Source organism: Corticium candelabrum, chromosome 12 (assembly GCF_963422355.1).
Source record: "Corticium candelabrum chromosome 12, ooCorCand1.1, whole genome shotgun sequence".
Lineage (NCBI taxonomy): Eukaryota > Metazoa > Porifera > Homoscleromorpha > Homosclerophorida > Plakinidae > Corticium > Corticium candelabrum.
Window position 1 is genome coordinate 6,971,200 of NC_085096.1, and position 15,485 is coordinate 6,986,684.

At 42.7% G+C, this 15,485-nt stretch overlaps 2 protein-coding genes across 3 annotated transcripts; both read right to left on the minus strand.

Moving 5' to 3' along the window:
• Positions 1-1,905: 1,905 nt before the first annotated feature.
• Positions 1,906-6,398, minus strand: LOC134187955 (bcl-2-like protein 1). Of its 2 annotated transcripts, XM_062656137.1 has the most exons (4): positions 5,927-6,398; positions 5,733-5,863; positions 5,608-5,672; positions 4,875-4,997 (listed from the first exon to the last, which is right to left on the minus strand). In XM_062656137.1, the coding sequence occupies exons 1-2, from the start codon at positions 6,377-6,379 to the stop codon at positions 5,735-5,737; spliced, it is 582 nt and encodes a 193-aa protein (XP_062512121.1). In that variant the 5' UTR covers positions 6,380-6,398; the 3' UTR covers positions 4,875-4,997; positions 5,608-5,672; positions 5,733-5,734. The 2 variants fall into 2 exon arrangements, 1 of the variants encoding a protein (XP_062512121.1); XR_009971209.1 differs by lacking the exons at positions 5,733-5,863; positions 5,927-6,398 and adding an exon at positions 1,906-2,272 and having other exon boundaries at positions 5,608-5,673.
• A 1,458-nt stretch (positions 6,399-7,856) lies between these two features.
• LOC134187942 (ganglioside GM2 activator-like) lies at positions 7,857-13,734 on the minus strand. Its single transcript, XM_062656117.1, has 3 exons — positions 13,529-13,734; positions 8,250-8,614; positions 7,857-8,083 (listed from the first exon to the last, which is right to left on the minus strand). The coding sequence occupies exons 1-3, from the start codon at positions 13,701-13,703 to the stop codon at positions 7,991-7,993; spliced, it is 633 nt and encodes a 210-aa protein (XP_062512101.1). The 5' UTR covers positions 13,704-13,734; the 3' UTR covers positions 7,857-7,990.
• Positions 13,735-15,485: the final 1,751 nt, after the last annotated feature.

Here is a 15,485-nt window from a genome sequence, read left to right on the forward strand (position 1 = left end):
AGCATTGGCCCCCTATTTGATGATTATAGTTCCTTATCCAGTCATCTCTAGGAATTGACATAGTCGGGCAGACATTTTACCATATGCCATTATTTTACGCCTGCTGCTCCACTGCATGTTACATCAGTTTAAATACTAGTGTATTACCACAAATAAGAGTGCATGCACCTATATGTGAAATCAGGCTCTTCAGGAATAGGATAGAATAGAATCACATTCGCCTCTAATACCCCATTCACGCGAGCATTTGTAACTGTGCCAGCACGGTACGGTTTGGCTCGGTTTCACTTCGTCGTGTGAATGCCGGCCAAACCGAACCGAGCTGGGTTGGCCCACCTCAAGTTGCCATGCCAGCACGGTTTGGTTCGGTCTGGTTGTGTAGTGCCTGTCAAAACGAAGACGACGTCTATATGCTCGGTACTTTTCCTCAATATTTCCGCACTGTTCTAGTGCCAGCGAGAAGTAAGCTCAGACAGCTTGTTCCATGACGACGTCTGTATCTAGCGTGTGCACCAAGAGACACGCCTACTAAAACTCGGCTGGCTCGCTTTGTCAGAACGTCGTGTGAACAAGGGCTGGCTCGCTTCATTAGCCCAGGCTGGCTTGGCTCGTCTCGGCTCAGTTTGGAGCTGTGCTCGTGTGAATGGGGTATAAGTGAACAACTGAAATTCATCCCATTGAGTGTTGTATTCACTAGAATTATGTTCAGACTATCAAACCTACTACTCTAAGTAGCTCTTTGTCTAAAATATTGTTGTAATCACAATGGGCACGTTCGATTTGCAGGTTTAGAACTGAAAAGTAGGGCGTGTTGGAACTGACAGAACCAGAACCAAATTGAACCAAAAAATCTGCTTTGTGAACAAGAACTGCTAACTGAAACAATGTCAACGCCTAGTATCGCTTTATCGACTACCACAGTGACTTCAGCTAACAGCGCCTCTTTTTGACCTTGTGATGGATGCCAATCCTCCTCAAATGGAGCAATAGAGCGCACGAAGCTATTAGTATTACTATCTGCAAATAGTGCACCATCCTTCTTCTGAGACTTTTGCAGAAAAGAGGCGTGTCAGTCCTAGCCTCAAACCTCTAGACCAGAGATCGCGCCGACAGTTCGAACAGTTCCAGAACTAAATCAAACGTGCAGTTCTAGAACTGCCGGAACTGCAAATGAAATGTGCCCTATGTCATCATCAGTAACGTCAGTCTACAGTAAGTCCCCATTGTTGTCGCTGTCATCATCATCATCATCATCGTTAGCATCGATGCGGCTGAAACTGTGCTCTTTTTCGTATACAGAACCCTTCTCTAGAACCTGACATAATGAAAATGTACATAAAACACTCATCTACTTACTCTGCTAATAGCTGGCCAATAACCTCATTAAACAAGCGCACACACTCATAACTCAAGGTACAGGCACACTGGTTCATCTACACTCACATACAAGCACATGTGCTTTTATGTGCGGTAATACGGTATGTTTATTAAATACATAATCTTCGAAGTAATACGAGCAACATGATAGGCAAAGTATAAGACAGGTGACGAGTTTGTAGCCACTAGCAAGTACAGCCATTCTTCTCCCAGGTAGAAAGAGCTGACGAATGCTACTGCATGGCTAAGAACATGCTACCATTACGAAGCGTGGAAATGCTGAGATTCAAGCAAATATAGCTATTTTGTTAGTGTTTTGTCCAGAAACCCTTAGTCCCAACTGTAGGTAAAAGTTATGTATGTGAGATGAAGAGCAATATTAATAGAGTGTATATTGTGAGGATACTGAGTTGCAAGTTTAGTGTTGCAATAGGCAAGATATCATGATGTCGTTGACTGGGCCGACAGAAATATTGTGGTGATTTCTGATATTGCCCAGCACTGCAGCAATGCAGAGTCATTGATATATACGAGGTCATAGGATGTATATATAATTACTACCAAGTCATTTTACAGCAAGCATCATACAATTTAATTGGTCTGGCCTAAACAACAATCTCAAAAAGAGACATCCAAATAATACCACTCAAAACCAAGCAAATCCAATACTGTGCACTTACAGAAAACGCAGAAATTCCTACTTGTCCAAAATTTCCATATGCTCCAAGAAGTTCGTGAAATTCAGCAGGTCCAACGGGTCCAGGGAAACAAGATTAAACAGAATAATCAGAATTAGTCACACAATTAAACTCATAATGTTCATTCACATAACTGTCAGTTACTCACACGACCAATAGTGGCAGCAAGTCCTATGTCTACTCTTGCGCCTTTCTTTCTGTACATGTGATCATACACAATACCAGAGCAAAACACAACAGTAGTACAATTACTAATGAAAGTGGTGGATATGACAAACTCTGATACACAAACATCCCAAAAACCAAGCTGTTTGAGATTCTAACATATAATAGCATGGCACTGTACAGTGCTACAAATGTTATAATTTAGCTGAATTCAAAAGGAAAATTTCTTGCCACTAGTTGAACAATAAATAGATAATGTCTCACATCTTATTCAATAATTTTGTATTTTACATTTCAAAAAAAAGTGTTGCAATTGCTCCAGTGGAAACGTATGCCAACAAGCAAATCGAAAGCTGTGTTAAAATCTATTTGTAAGTGCATGTGTCGCATGAAATGCAGAAGTCAATGCAATGTGCCACATGTAATGGGGATTGCACACTGTATGATGTCATATGGTAATTCGTTAAAGGGAGAGTTCAACCCAGTGCGGGATACAACGGTTGGCGCATCTGTCTAGGCAGAAAGGCCAGCTAGTTTGATCTCTAATGCAATGCATGGTAGCTAAGAAATACATACGTGTCACGTTCGAGTAGTACAACACGACTATACTTGTGACTCTCAAACCTTGACATAGGTGCAAGAAAAACGTATAGATGGCGCTTTTGCGATTGCGACATGTCTGCACGGCTTACAAGCAAAGGCCAGGATAACAAACGTTGCTCTATCCGAAAATCCGCTCTAGTTTCACCATCTGGTTGTCTTACACCGTGTTTTTAGTATCATTAGAAACCGCACATTTTGCCATTTCATTTTGGTACAGTTCCAAGATATTACTACCGTACAAGACACTAGAAAAAGACAATCGCCTATCAAAGACTAAGAAGCGGAGTACTCATTATCTTGTTACTGAGCTCAAACGGGACGTTCTAGATAGTTGTGGACCTACGTGGAGTAGATATTAGCGATAATGGTGCACTAAAAACCATACAGGATAGACCACCTGATGGGTCGAGTTCAAGGGAGAGCAGATATGCCTAATAGAGTTACGCTACCTTTACCACAAACATGACATATGTGTACGTAAATGTGCTAGTGGTCTGGGTGTCCAAGGCAAAGTCTGGACCTCCAAGGCTACACGTTTTGGCATTTTTGGTAATCCGCCCAATTCACTAATCCAAACGAGGCTTGGCACGGACTGTACAGATTAGCGAGGTTCTACTGTACTTCTTTTCAGAGTGTGATGACTGTGTCTGAGAACAATGAGCCAAGTTGTGCACTACAAGACTGGAATGCGTGGTTTAACCAAATTCCTGATTAAACGAATTCTGAATCTTCTCGGTTGTAGTTTTTAGTTCTGCTGTATCTACTAATAAAAACTCACTTTACAAGACATTGTAAAAACAACCATACCAAGTCTCTGCTTGCAAGTGCACTATTTCTCATGTGTACTTAATTTAGCAAACTATCAGGTTCATGATCAGATAGGCTATCTTAGTAGCATACTCACATAATTAATAAGATGCACTGTCTCTATTTTCCTTTTTGCATTCTATCGCACTAAATTGTCACGAAATGCCATTACGCTGTTCTAGGAGTCCAGATGTAGATTTACGCAAAATGTGACATGCCTAGAGCGCACAAGCATGTGCGTAAATCTTGACAGTGTTGCTTTAATAGGGGAAAAGACAAATTGATACTATATATGCTGCTGCAAGCCAAAATTAGGATGTCCGACAACTTCGTGGATGTCCGGTCAACCACAAGTCGTTATATCCTGCACTGCAACCAGGGCTCAAAAAATAGGTCAAGTCATCATTTGACGAGTTAAATTTTACAACTGAGACTAACATTGTAGTCTAGGTCTTTGACGACTAGAGCAGACCAAGGCTAGTTTGTAATGGCCTTCTCGGTATGCAGGCGAATAACTGTACTGAAACATACATCGATTTGACGCTCACATTAGGACATTTGTCGTACAATGACATGTACATGTAGTAATACACCAGCAGCGTACGTTGACAAACTGCTCATATCCCGGGATAATGAAACTGGGAGCATATCAGGATTCCGACAGAGTAAGGCATGACGTTTGTGACGAGGGAGCACGTGAAGAAGTGGTAAATCCTGTAGGTCGAAATAGGTAGATTGTGATTTTACAGGAGCAAGAAACAGACAACTTCTGCAATGTGCTATGTGGTCTGGTTGAAACCAAGCCTTGTTTTGAAAAAGATAAGTGGATTAATCACTAATTCAATTAGCTAGCACTATTGTCTTCCTTGAAGACGTCTAGCTCTGTAAAATGTAATACGTTGTATCCATTGACTCAGCAGTAACGTGTTGGCGGTGCATGCCATACTGCGCCATATGCTTGCACTGAATTTTAGAAGGTTGTACAAAATGGTGGCATACCACTAAACACCGCGATTGATATCAATATGACATCCTAAACTAAAAATTTTGACGACATTAAATTTTTGGAAACTCGTCAAATGACGACAACTAGTTGAACCGATTTTTCGAGCTCTGTGTAACCTATGTCTGACTGACTAGAAAACGTTATCTGCTCTGTAATACTTGCCGCAGTATGCACACAGACCATGGAATATCATCACAACAGTGACAATCATAACATACTTTTAGGCTGTTCTTGACTGTTCCTGATGACTCATCACTAAGACATACAACATCACACAGAGAGACAAATGCTTTTTGAGAGTCCAGCATAAGCCCTAGTTGTTGAGTAGTTGCCTGAGGTGCCTAATGACAAACAATCAATGTAATGATCGGATTGACACATGCATAAACACACGATTGAGCACATCACTTGATCACATATCCATTCACACTAACATTTACCAATGCTATGATGAGACTCAATTTAATACTATACTATGGTACCAAAATTGAAATTATACTATAAGTCACTACTTACTGTATTGAAACATGGTCCTTAATCAAATTATGCCAGACAGTGGTGTCTTCACTATGTTGTTAGTTAAACATTTTATCAATATCATAGCTGATAATCACTAGCCTTGACTGAGCATGCATTCTATGAGTTTAATCGTTGATTGAATGATCTAATAAAGCATGCCAAGTGAATCAATAACAAAAACATGATTTGCATCAAAGTGAATGTGAACATAATAATACTATCATAAGAATAATGCTCAAACATCTCATAACATATATTTCTTGCTAATGTGTATCAGTTAGTGCAAATAACCAATAAAAAGCAAACAATCAATAAAACGCATATAACAAATAAAATGCAAATAACCAATCAAGTCCAAATAACCACTTAAGTCTAAATAAATAATCATTCTGTAACAGTTCTAACAATCTAGCTGCAACGTATAAAAACCACCTTTGCACGTGATATGATTCCGCAGCAACATCGCACACCAATACGGCTTGGCAACAAAACAGCGCCTAAACCATACACGCATTTCATTTCTATAACACATCTGCAGCTGTCACCAACTAACTTACCGTCATTTTCCAAACGCAAATGCAGCAAGCAGTATTCCTCCCAACACCACTAGTCCAACGATTTTAGCAAACGTCCAGAAGTGGTCATTTCCTCGCTGCTGTCTTCTCCCAGACCACTCCATAAACCCGTTCTAAATAAAAAAAAGTTATCCATCAACTTCAAATTACACATTCATACCAAATGTTTCATCAACCCAGCCGTCATGGTCCACAATCCACTCCAGCAAATGCTCTCTTATAAACGTAGAGAAACATACGTAAACCGAACGAACACCGCGCTTCCAGTTTCGTCGCACGCATTCGACCGCCACAGCCCCCGCTAGGGCGTACAGAGCAGCTATCTTCCCCCAGTTCACGCCGTCGGCAAAGATTTCCAGCGCCAAATGGTCAAATAATTTATACGCCGTCCTGGCCGTAATGTGAAGACACGGAATCAAGTCATGAAACACATCCGGAGCCAAGTCTTCGAAGGAGTCGGCGAGTGGTTGGAGAAACTTGAATACACGTGATACGTCGGCCGACAGGCACGCTGCAATCATTGTACGAGGAATGGCGTCGCTATAACCTCTTCGAGTAAGGGAGTGAGAAAGATATGCTTGACACAGCTCGTCAGCAATATGTTTTGCATCAGCACGAGAGCCCTCCATCAGCTGTTTGTATGCTCAGAATCCCGGATAATGCCAGGTGATATGGTAATTTTTCGCGCTTCAAGGTGTTGATCATAAGCGCATGCGCAATATACCTATCAACGAATGCTGTACTGTACAATGCAGCGCCAGATCCAGGAATTTTTTAAAGAGGGGGTTCACGTTAGCAGTTATTTATAGCATTACTAATTTTCTTTTTTCTAATGAAATTCTATGAAATTATTGAACCACGCCAATTGAAAAAGAGGAGGTTTCAACCCCCCTTACCCCCTCTGGATCCGGCCCTGAACGGGAACGTCCAAATAGCTGCAACTACGGTCACATACTCGTAAATTGGTCACACATACGGAACAGGCTTTCTGGGATTTTGTGTTGTCTTTAACAAATTACTGGAGTGTACAGTATAGAGGGAATTTGTGTTAGTTAACCTACTTAATTCACCTGAGCAAAAAGAGGGCTAATCAGCTAGTTTGGAAAATAACAGTCATAACAGCATATTTTACTTAGTGCCCCTTTTATTATGTCACATTTGTAGGCAGTGCAATGAGAACTGATCGTGCTCAGAATGTCACATAGTCAAAATTTATTTCAGTTGGTTGGTTTGGTTTCATGTTCAAATACCTGAACATCCGAAAAATTTAGTTGGTCCAGCCTTATTTACTGTCAATTTGTTTTATGCTAAACAGTGAAAATATAAGAGATACTAGATGTTAATTAATTAAACTGATGTGCAACCAACCCGATTCTTGTTCATTGTTTTTAGTATTGGTTGAAGTTCCAACAGATGAACAAAAAGAACAGGATAGAAACCTAAGGAGTTTGGTCTGTTCTGGGTGAATTACTAAAAAGTAAGGTAGCCTTTCCAACTACAGTACTACCAATCTGTTGTGCTGAACTTTATAGTTTGTCACTCCACTTGCAAATTCAGTCTTCCCCCCCCCCCCCCCCCGTGATTTATGGCTTCATGAGCACATTACTGAGTGGCATACAAGTGCACATAAAATCTACAGTTGAAAAATAAACTTTCTGCCCTAAGGTTCATAACAGCACCTTCCAAGTTAACATCCACACATGCTTATCAATCGCCAAAGACATAATTGGCATTATTTTATTCTTTCCAAATGAGAACACCCCCAATATCAACAAATGTCAAATTTATGTCCTGGAAAACCATCCACATTTACAAACAGTCATGCAAAAGTACCATGTCATGGTTTCCAAACCAACACATCACTGCAATTATTGGTCTATAATATGGTGTCCAAACCACAGGAACTGTTCGACCTGATGTTATATCTATAGGAAGGCCTTCAGTGCCACTTGTTGCTATGCTGAAGTGTCTGATGTGACTCATACAATTGAACCACTTATTTTATGCAAACGGTATTCTACTAAATTCATGCTGCAATTGTACCACTGAATTGATTTAGATTGTTAGGGTTCCTGAATGCAAGGCTGACGCTTCATTTCACATAAATAATAGTTGCAACATATCATGTTAATCTCCAACACCACATAACATACTATTCTTTTAACTACCGCAAAACATCTAACACAACTTACTTACTGCAATACAACACTAGTCTTGGTACTTTAACCGTCATGTGCCATCTAGGATTTCACTTTCAAGGAAAGGTCAAGATGGACACAACCAGCTTGAGCACCCTTTGAGTCAAAAATCTTTGCTTCAATGTCATAGTCACCCTAGAAACATACACACATAACCATACAAATGGCTTTGACATCCAGTAAGAAACTATCAACGCTGTAGTAAGTCTCCTTAATTATATGTTACCAAAAGTACAAAACTAAACATACAGTTTAACAAAAAGTTTACAAACTATCGTCACACTGCGACAAAATCACTCACATCTGCAAGAAATGATGGCAAATTTGAAGGCAGAGCAATTCCAATCGAAGTTTCAGGCAATGAGTAGTTGCCAGGCTTGAAAGGACATTTGCAGTGAAGATGATTGTGAATGAACTGCTGTGGGCACTTGACTTTGTCCAATATCGAGCAGGCATCGTCATAAGTGCATGATCCAAAGTTTTTGTCGCATGGAATTGTAATAACAAGTCCCAAAATCTTTTTCTTTATTGTGACAGCCACTTTGATAGGCGAGCTGAGCATCTCCTTGAGAGTGACATTTACACCCACTGTTACATTCCCCGGGACAACAATAGGGTCAGGGGCAAGAGTGAGATTTTGTACAATGAGAGTTGAGTTCTTACCGCCTACAAAATATAACAAATGAGTACTTATAGATACACATGCTCACAGCAGAATTACTACTGCATACTGACTTGTTATAGCAAATGCATATAGCTACTGTGTAAACCGCATGTACTTGTCCCTCTCAAAACCAGTGTCCAAAATAACAGCTGGACATCAGACATTAATAGGATAAATGTGCCATTCCTGAAAATGTCCGGAGGCATAGAATCAGGTGTTGAAGCCCGTATGTGCAATCAAGAGTAATTTAGAGAGATGTATGGCTGTGGTGCAACCCAGAGGTGCAACCCACCCTTGCACATCCCAGTGTCCTGTCAACGCTGTTTCCAGAGGTCGTACATGCAGACAGCAATGTACCATGTGTAATTTTATGTGGCATTGCATCAGGTATCACATTTGGAGCTCTAAGGTTCAGTCCATAGAGACGGCTCCGTTGCATACCAGATCTGGTAGGCAACAAATGCAGCAAACAGCCACATACACCACACACCATACGTGTGAGTCACACAGTGTCTATTGCACGCAGGACACTAGGAAAGAATCCCAAACATAATATTGTAGATTGATGTGTTTACTTGCTATCTACAATGTTCATCCAACGTTACTGCAAATTCCTAGTTAGGTCTCAATTTAATGTCAAACATGATAACCTGGAAAAGGGTCTCAACAGTGATATGAATGACTTGTTTACTTCTGGAAACTCTGACCTAGAAACTAGTGAAAGTTTGGCGACCAACCGTTCCTCTACGTGGCCAAACTGGCGACCAGATTCAAACACATTACTCGAATCCTGGTTTGCAAACTGCAGCAAACTCTATTTCGTAAGAAACAAATGTTCATAAACTTCCCTTATGCCTCTTGAACACGTGTGTAGAAGTGACAGCGAGGATCAATAAACATCCGGATAAATACCTACCGACATCTGTACTGTATCCTCAATGTCTTTGATTTCTTGGCTTGCAAAGCTAATTCATCGACTAAGCGCTAGGTTTCCATTCCAAGTTGTGCGGTTAGTCCTGCTATTGCTGCTTACTATGTTAGTGAGTTTTTTGGACGTTGTCTGCATAGTCCTATGAGCCAAGCAGATTTTACTCTTGTGAATTTAGTAGAATGCCTATAAAATAAATAAAATCCAACCATTGATGGATATCTGAACTACAAAAGTTAGTAAGCAATGTAAGTTAATAAATTCTTGCAATTTACAAAATTTACAAAATTAAATAGCTTAAGAACATTTGTTGATTTACAGTACCATGTGAACAGGGGCTGGCTCAGCTCTGTGACACGGGTTAGGTTGGCTGGGCTGAGTTTGGAAAGCTTGTGTGAAAAGCCTCATCTTTAATTAGACATATCCATAAATAAGAGATGTAATGCCACCAAATTGTATAGCGTGCTCTACTGCTTCACACGGAATCTAGCTGGGAGGTTGTACAGCAAGCTTTTAGCCACAGAACGAATCGTAGCCATCGACTGGACACTACTGGTTCTGTCTGTCTGTGTCTGACGAGCAAGAAGCTACAGGTTTGTCTATTTCACTATTACATGAGTGATTGACGTAATTTCACGCTATATTTATTTTATATTTATTTTACTTGGCTTTACAACGACCTGTATTAAACGTAGAAATCAGTTTGGTGGTCAAGGTGTTTGTTTAGTTGAGAACCTTTAGACTCCTACCCAGTCCTCCTCCTGGGCACTCCACCTGTCTTGGCACTTGCTTTTTTTGTTCCACTTCCCAGGAGGACTGGTAACATATTATGTCATGTGACCACTTATTTCATTAGTTTAATTAGAAACCAATCCTGTAAATTGTTGCCACCTGCACTGATAATATGGTGTCAAATAATTCCACTCATAGAGTACAATGCTAAACAGAGTATTAACCTAAACATGGCCAGCCAACACAAAACACAAAGCTTTATGCTCTTTCTGGGGACTGTTTAGAAATTAGAGTTACAACGAGGGAAACCCTTGCTTCATGAACATTGTAGCTTTACTATCTAGATGTAGCAAACGCACCTTGTACATGCTCCTGCGTCTATTGGCTACCATTCACTTCGTACTGAACAGCTAGAGACATCTCTGTCAATTCCAGCTGGAGAAGACCTTATCCTCAGGATGTCCACAGCAGAGCTGTCAAACAACACTAATGAGCTTGCACCTTGCGTAAAAGACAAAAATTGCTAATAACTGTCTAATTGTCAAGGTAATTGCTACTCAATTCATTCTAATAGGATCCTACCCATGCCTTTCTAACAACATATTTTCATCTCCCCCTCCCCGTACAGTTTTGACCAATCAACACACCAAAAACCTACCACGTGAAGAACTAGTTGTTCACGTGACATAATATGTTACTAGTCCTTCTCCTGGCAAGTGGAACAAAAAAGCACATGCCAAAACACATGGGGCGCGAGAGGAGGACAGTCTACCAAACAACCGGGGAAGTTAAGTTCGCGAGATGTCCCGGATAATCTGAACATCTGTAGGGCGTATCGATAGCTTAAATGACAACCTCGAAACATCCGCGCATAGTCTAGTAAGTCTTTGACCTCAGCTCGTCTTACAAGGCAGTGGTGACAACTGATCTATTCTCTGTTTTTTTGCCTGCTTCCCAACCCTAGAGAGATGTAGATACGTTTGCAGGAAGCCGAGCAAAACGGTCAACTATGACGTTCGTCCGCTGGTAGTTTCAACTATTTGTATTTCGCCCAACATATAGAGAGAAGCGAATCAAACCTACTTGGTTCTTGGATGTGCCTGCACTATTGCTTTCTTCAGAACTTCTTGTCAAGATGGAATCTTCTCTTGTTTGGAGATGCAGGACGAGGTCAAAGTGACGATGATCATGGCGGTTTCCGGTCATTTTGACTCGCAATGTAGTCGTACAAGGTGAGTGTTATTGGCATTTGTTGTAAAGCAAGTGCAAGACTGTCGTTAGCACATACATTCTGATGAGGAATCGGTTGCGTTGGTGCTTGCTGGGTATGAGTTTTCGTGGGCTAATAATACGTACTTTGTTGTGAGCGGTCAAAGTAAGCGACATTCTTTTGCTCCCTACATTTTGCCCAACTGATTTTCGTCTCTTTATCTGCATGAATGCAGAGTAGAAGAGTTGCTTCGGTCGCGCGTGCACTTCCCTAAGCCGTCAGGTCCTGACAGCACCATGCAAACTACCGCCGTATCGAGCAGGACTCATGACAGATGGCACCCAGATTTGGGCGTGACTTGTGGTGTCAGGGCGGTGCTGCTTCGCGCCATCTAGCTATTGCATGTGTTTTCGCGAATTAGTGGACAATCGTTCGGACAATATGTGTAACATACGTGTAGAGGCTCTAACTTGAAGATGTTTAGCAGTGTAATGTGTACACCGCAGTAATACACGTAATACACCTATGGTGACTTGAAAGCAGTGCATACATGTACACTATTGTGGTATACACTGTGTAACACCATAGTAATTACGTAATTAAGTGTATTGCTACGTTACTTAAAAATAGTAACTTAATATTAATTAACTAAAGTTGTGTAGGAAGATGGTTCAAAATGTCAGAAAAAATAATTTGGCTCATCCCTACTAGCAGTGTTCTCAGGTCTCTCTGTGTATGTAGGTGAAGCCACAATGGTCAAGAAGTGCCTCTTCCTTGTTGTCACAGGGTGCTAACTGGCAGCTTTCCTTGCTCTCACACAGATCAATATCTCTCCTATGCTATGGGCATCTGCATGCTGTAATTACAACTGCGTATCGTACTAGTTTGTTGAAATAGCAATTAGCGCATACTGTAAATGTCTTAGAAATATTCAAGCACAGTAACTGGTGTACGTAGCTAGTCTAGGCCGTACGTACGTACCGTCGACATCCGTGTTTGTGTGACAGTTAAATTCCTCTAGCGCAGAACCTTTGGTATCTCTGGAAGCAGTTGGTACGGAGTTTTGCACTTACTCGTTGCAATACTTCTGTGAGAAAGTCTTGTATGTGTCCCCTTTTTGAGTTTGCGGCATAAGAGGCAGTCACAACAACTGGCGCACTGGGGCCCATGTGCCAGTCAGATACTGAGGGCTTCTGTTTGACTGGAGCTACAATGTAGGGCAAAGTTCTGCCATGATAGAAATATGTATCCGTGGTTGAACTTGAGAGATCTAGCTCTGTTATACGGGTCGCACTGTATGAGTATACGGGACCTGTTCAAACATAAATTCTATGGTTGTTTGGTAGACTGAGGAGGACTGGGTACGAGTCTAGAGAACCTTCAGCTCGGACCAAATGGGCCAAGAGGGGACAGAATGGGCTTGGACTATTCTGTCCGCTCAGACAGGCTAGACCGGCCAATTTAGTCCGGGGGGGGACACAATTTGGGTGGGGGACACAATTTGGGTGGGGGACACAATTTGGGTGGGGGACACAATTTGGGTGGGGGACACAATTTGGGTGGGGGACACAATTTGGGTGGGGGACACAATTTGGGTGGGGGACACAATTTGGGTGGGGGACACAATTTGGGTGGGGGACACAATTTGGGTGGGGGACACAATTTGGGTGGGGGACACAATTTGGGTGGGGGACACAATTTGGGTGGGGGACACAATTTGGGTGGGGGACACAATTTGGGTGGGGGACACAATTTGGGTGGGGGACACAATTTGGGTGGGGGACACAATTTGGGTGGGGGACACAATTTGGGTGGGGGACACAATTTGGGTGGGGGACACAATTTGGGTGGGGGACACAATTTGGGTGGGGGACACAATTTGGGTGGGGGACACAATTTGGGTGGGGGACACAATTTGGGTGGGGGACCGAATGTTCCATACACCGGAAGTAACCTGGAACTCCCATCATTGTTCTACTCCACATCGCTGCCTAGCATGCACACACGCAAACACAACAAACGCAACAATTGGTGCATTAGACGTACCACAATCAGAAAAACTGAATGACAAGGGGCGGCCGCCGCTGTAGCGAGCCAGAGATTGCGGAGACGAAAGAAGAGAATGTATCATCTCCAAAGTCTCTTCTTTGGATCTCAACTGACGTCCTTTAGCCAACAGAAAAAGGGCTGAAACGAGAAGGAGACGAGCTGACATGTTCATGACAAGTGTTCGTGACAACCAAATCACATGACCAAACCGCAAATAGGCCAAGCATTAGGTAAAAAATTCGCCGGTACATGTGACGCGGCGGGGAAAGGTCTGGCTACGCGAGACTAGAAATTAATTATTAGCCTTTGGTGCGACCGCTCAGTCTTCGAGGCAACTTCCAAATTATAATTGTTTCCAAGTAGGCTGAAAGAGCACACGTGTACACCGTGATTTAGGTCTGGCTACGCGAGACTAAAATTTTAACGTGTACGCTTCACGCATGCGTCTAAATACGGCCAAGTCGGAAATGGCTGAAGACGGCAAAAAGGTGCGCACTTTTAGTACTTTGAAAGGCACAGCAATATTAATAGAGATTGATGCTCGTCGCGTTACGTAGTGCTCCAGCTTTGAGTAGGTGAATGATTCGCCTAGGGTTACCTAGCTAGATACTTTTAATTAATTAATATGAATTATTACTGTGACATGCAGCGAATTCACGTTCGACTAGGGTTAACGGTTAGCTTAGTTGTGCGCAATGATAGTATGAATCTGTTTCTGAATGTGTATAATAACTGATTTTGGATCACAGAAGGCGGTGAGTGTGTGATACTTGATTGTCAATATTGTGGTATACCTCACACGACTGTTTCTCTTACTCTCATTTTATTGTATATCATTTGTTGGATGGACTTTGAAAACAACAGGAGGTGACTGCAGCAATGTGCTGTGCTTGTGCTTGTGTGCTGTGCTTGTGTGCTGTGCTTGTGTGCTGTGCTTGTGTGCTGTGCTTGTGTGCTGTGCTTGTGTGCTGTGCTTGTGTGCTGTGCTTGTGTGCTGTGCTTGTGTGCTGTGCTTGTGTGCTGTGCTTGTGTGCTGTGCTTGTGTGCTGTGCTGTGCTTGTGTGCTGTGCTGTGCTTGTGTGCTGTGCTGTGCTTGTGTGCTGTGCTGTGCTTGTGTGCTGTGCTGTGCTTGTGTGCTGTGCTGTGCTTGTGTGCTGTGCTGTGCTTGTGTGCTGTGCTGTGCTTGTGTGCTGTGCTGTGCTTGTGTGCTGTGCTGTGCTTGTGTGCTGTGCTGTGCTTGTGTGCTGTGCTGTGCTTGTGTGCTGTGCTGTGCTTGTGTGCTGTGCTGTGCTTGTGTGCTGTGCTGTGCTTGTGTGCTGTGCTGTGCTTGTGTGCTGTGCTGTGCTTGTGTGCTGTGCTGTGCTTGTGTGCTGTGCTGTGCTTGTGTGCTGTGCTGTGCTTGTGTGCTGTGCTGTGCTTGTGTGCTGTGCTGTGCTTGTGTGCTGTGCTGTGCTTGTGTGCTGTGCTGTGCTTGTGTGCTGTGCTGTGCTTGTGTGCTGTGCTGTGCTTGTGTGCTGTGCTGTGCTTGTGTGCTGTGCTGTGCTTGTGTGCTGTGCTGTGCTTGTGTGCTGTGCTGTGCTTGTGTGCTGTGCTGTGCTTGTGTGCTGTGCTGTGCTTGTGTGCTGTGCTTGTGTGCTGTGCTTGTGTGCTGTGCTTGTGTGCTGTGCTTGTGTGCTGTGCTGTGCGTGTGTGTGGTGCTGTGGCTGAATTGGTTAGAGAGTGCGTTTAGAGAATGGAAACATCTGGGACCTTGCAGGGTTGCAAGTGCAAGTCACAGTGATGGCAAGCTATGGTATAATTTCCTTGGGCAAGAAAGTTACACACAATTGCCTCTCCCAACTCAGGAGTATAAATGAGTACCTGGTCTTTGACTGGGGTGGCTAAGGCCTCCGACTACGACAAAGTCCATCAGCCACTGGGGTCCGGGTGGGACTTCGGGTGCCCACACCATAGT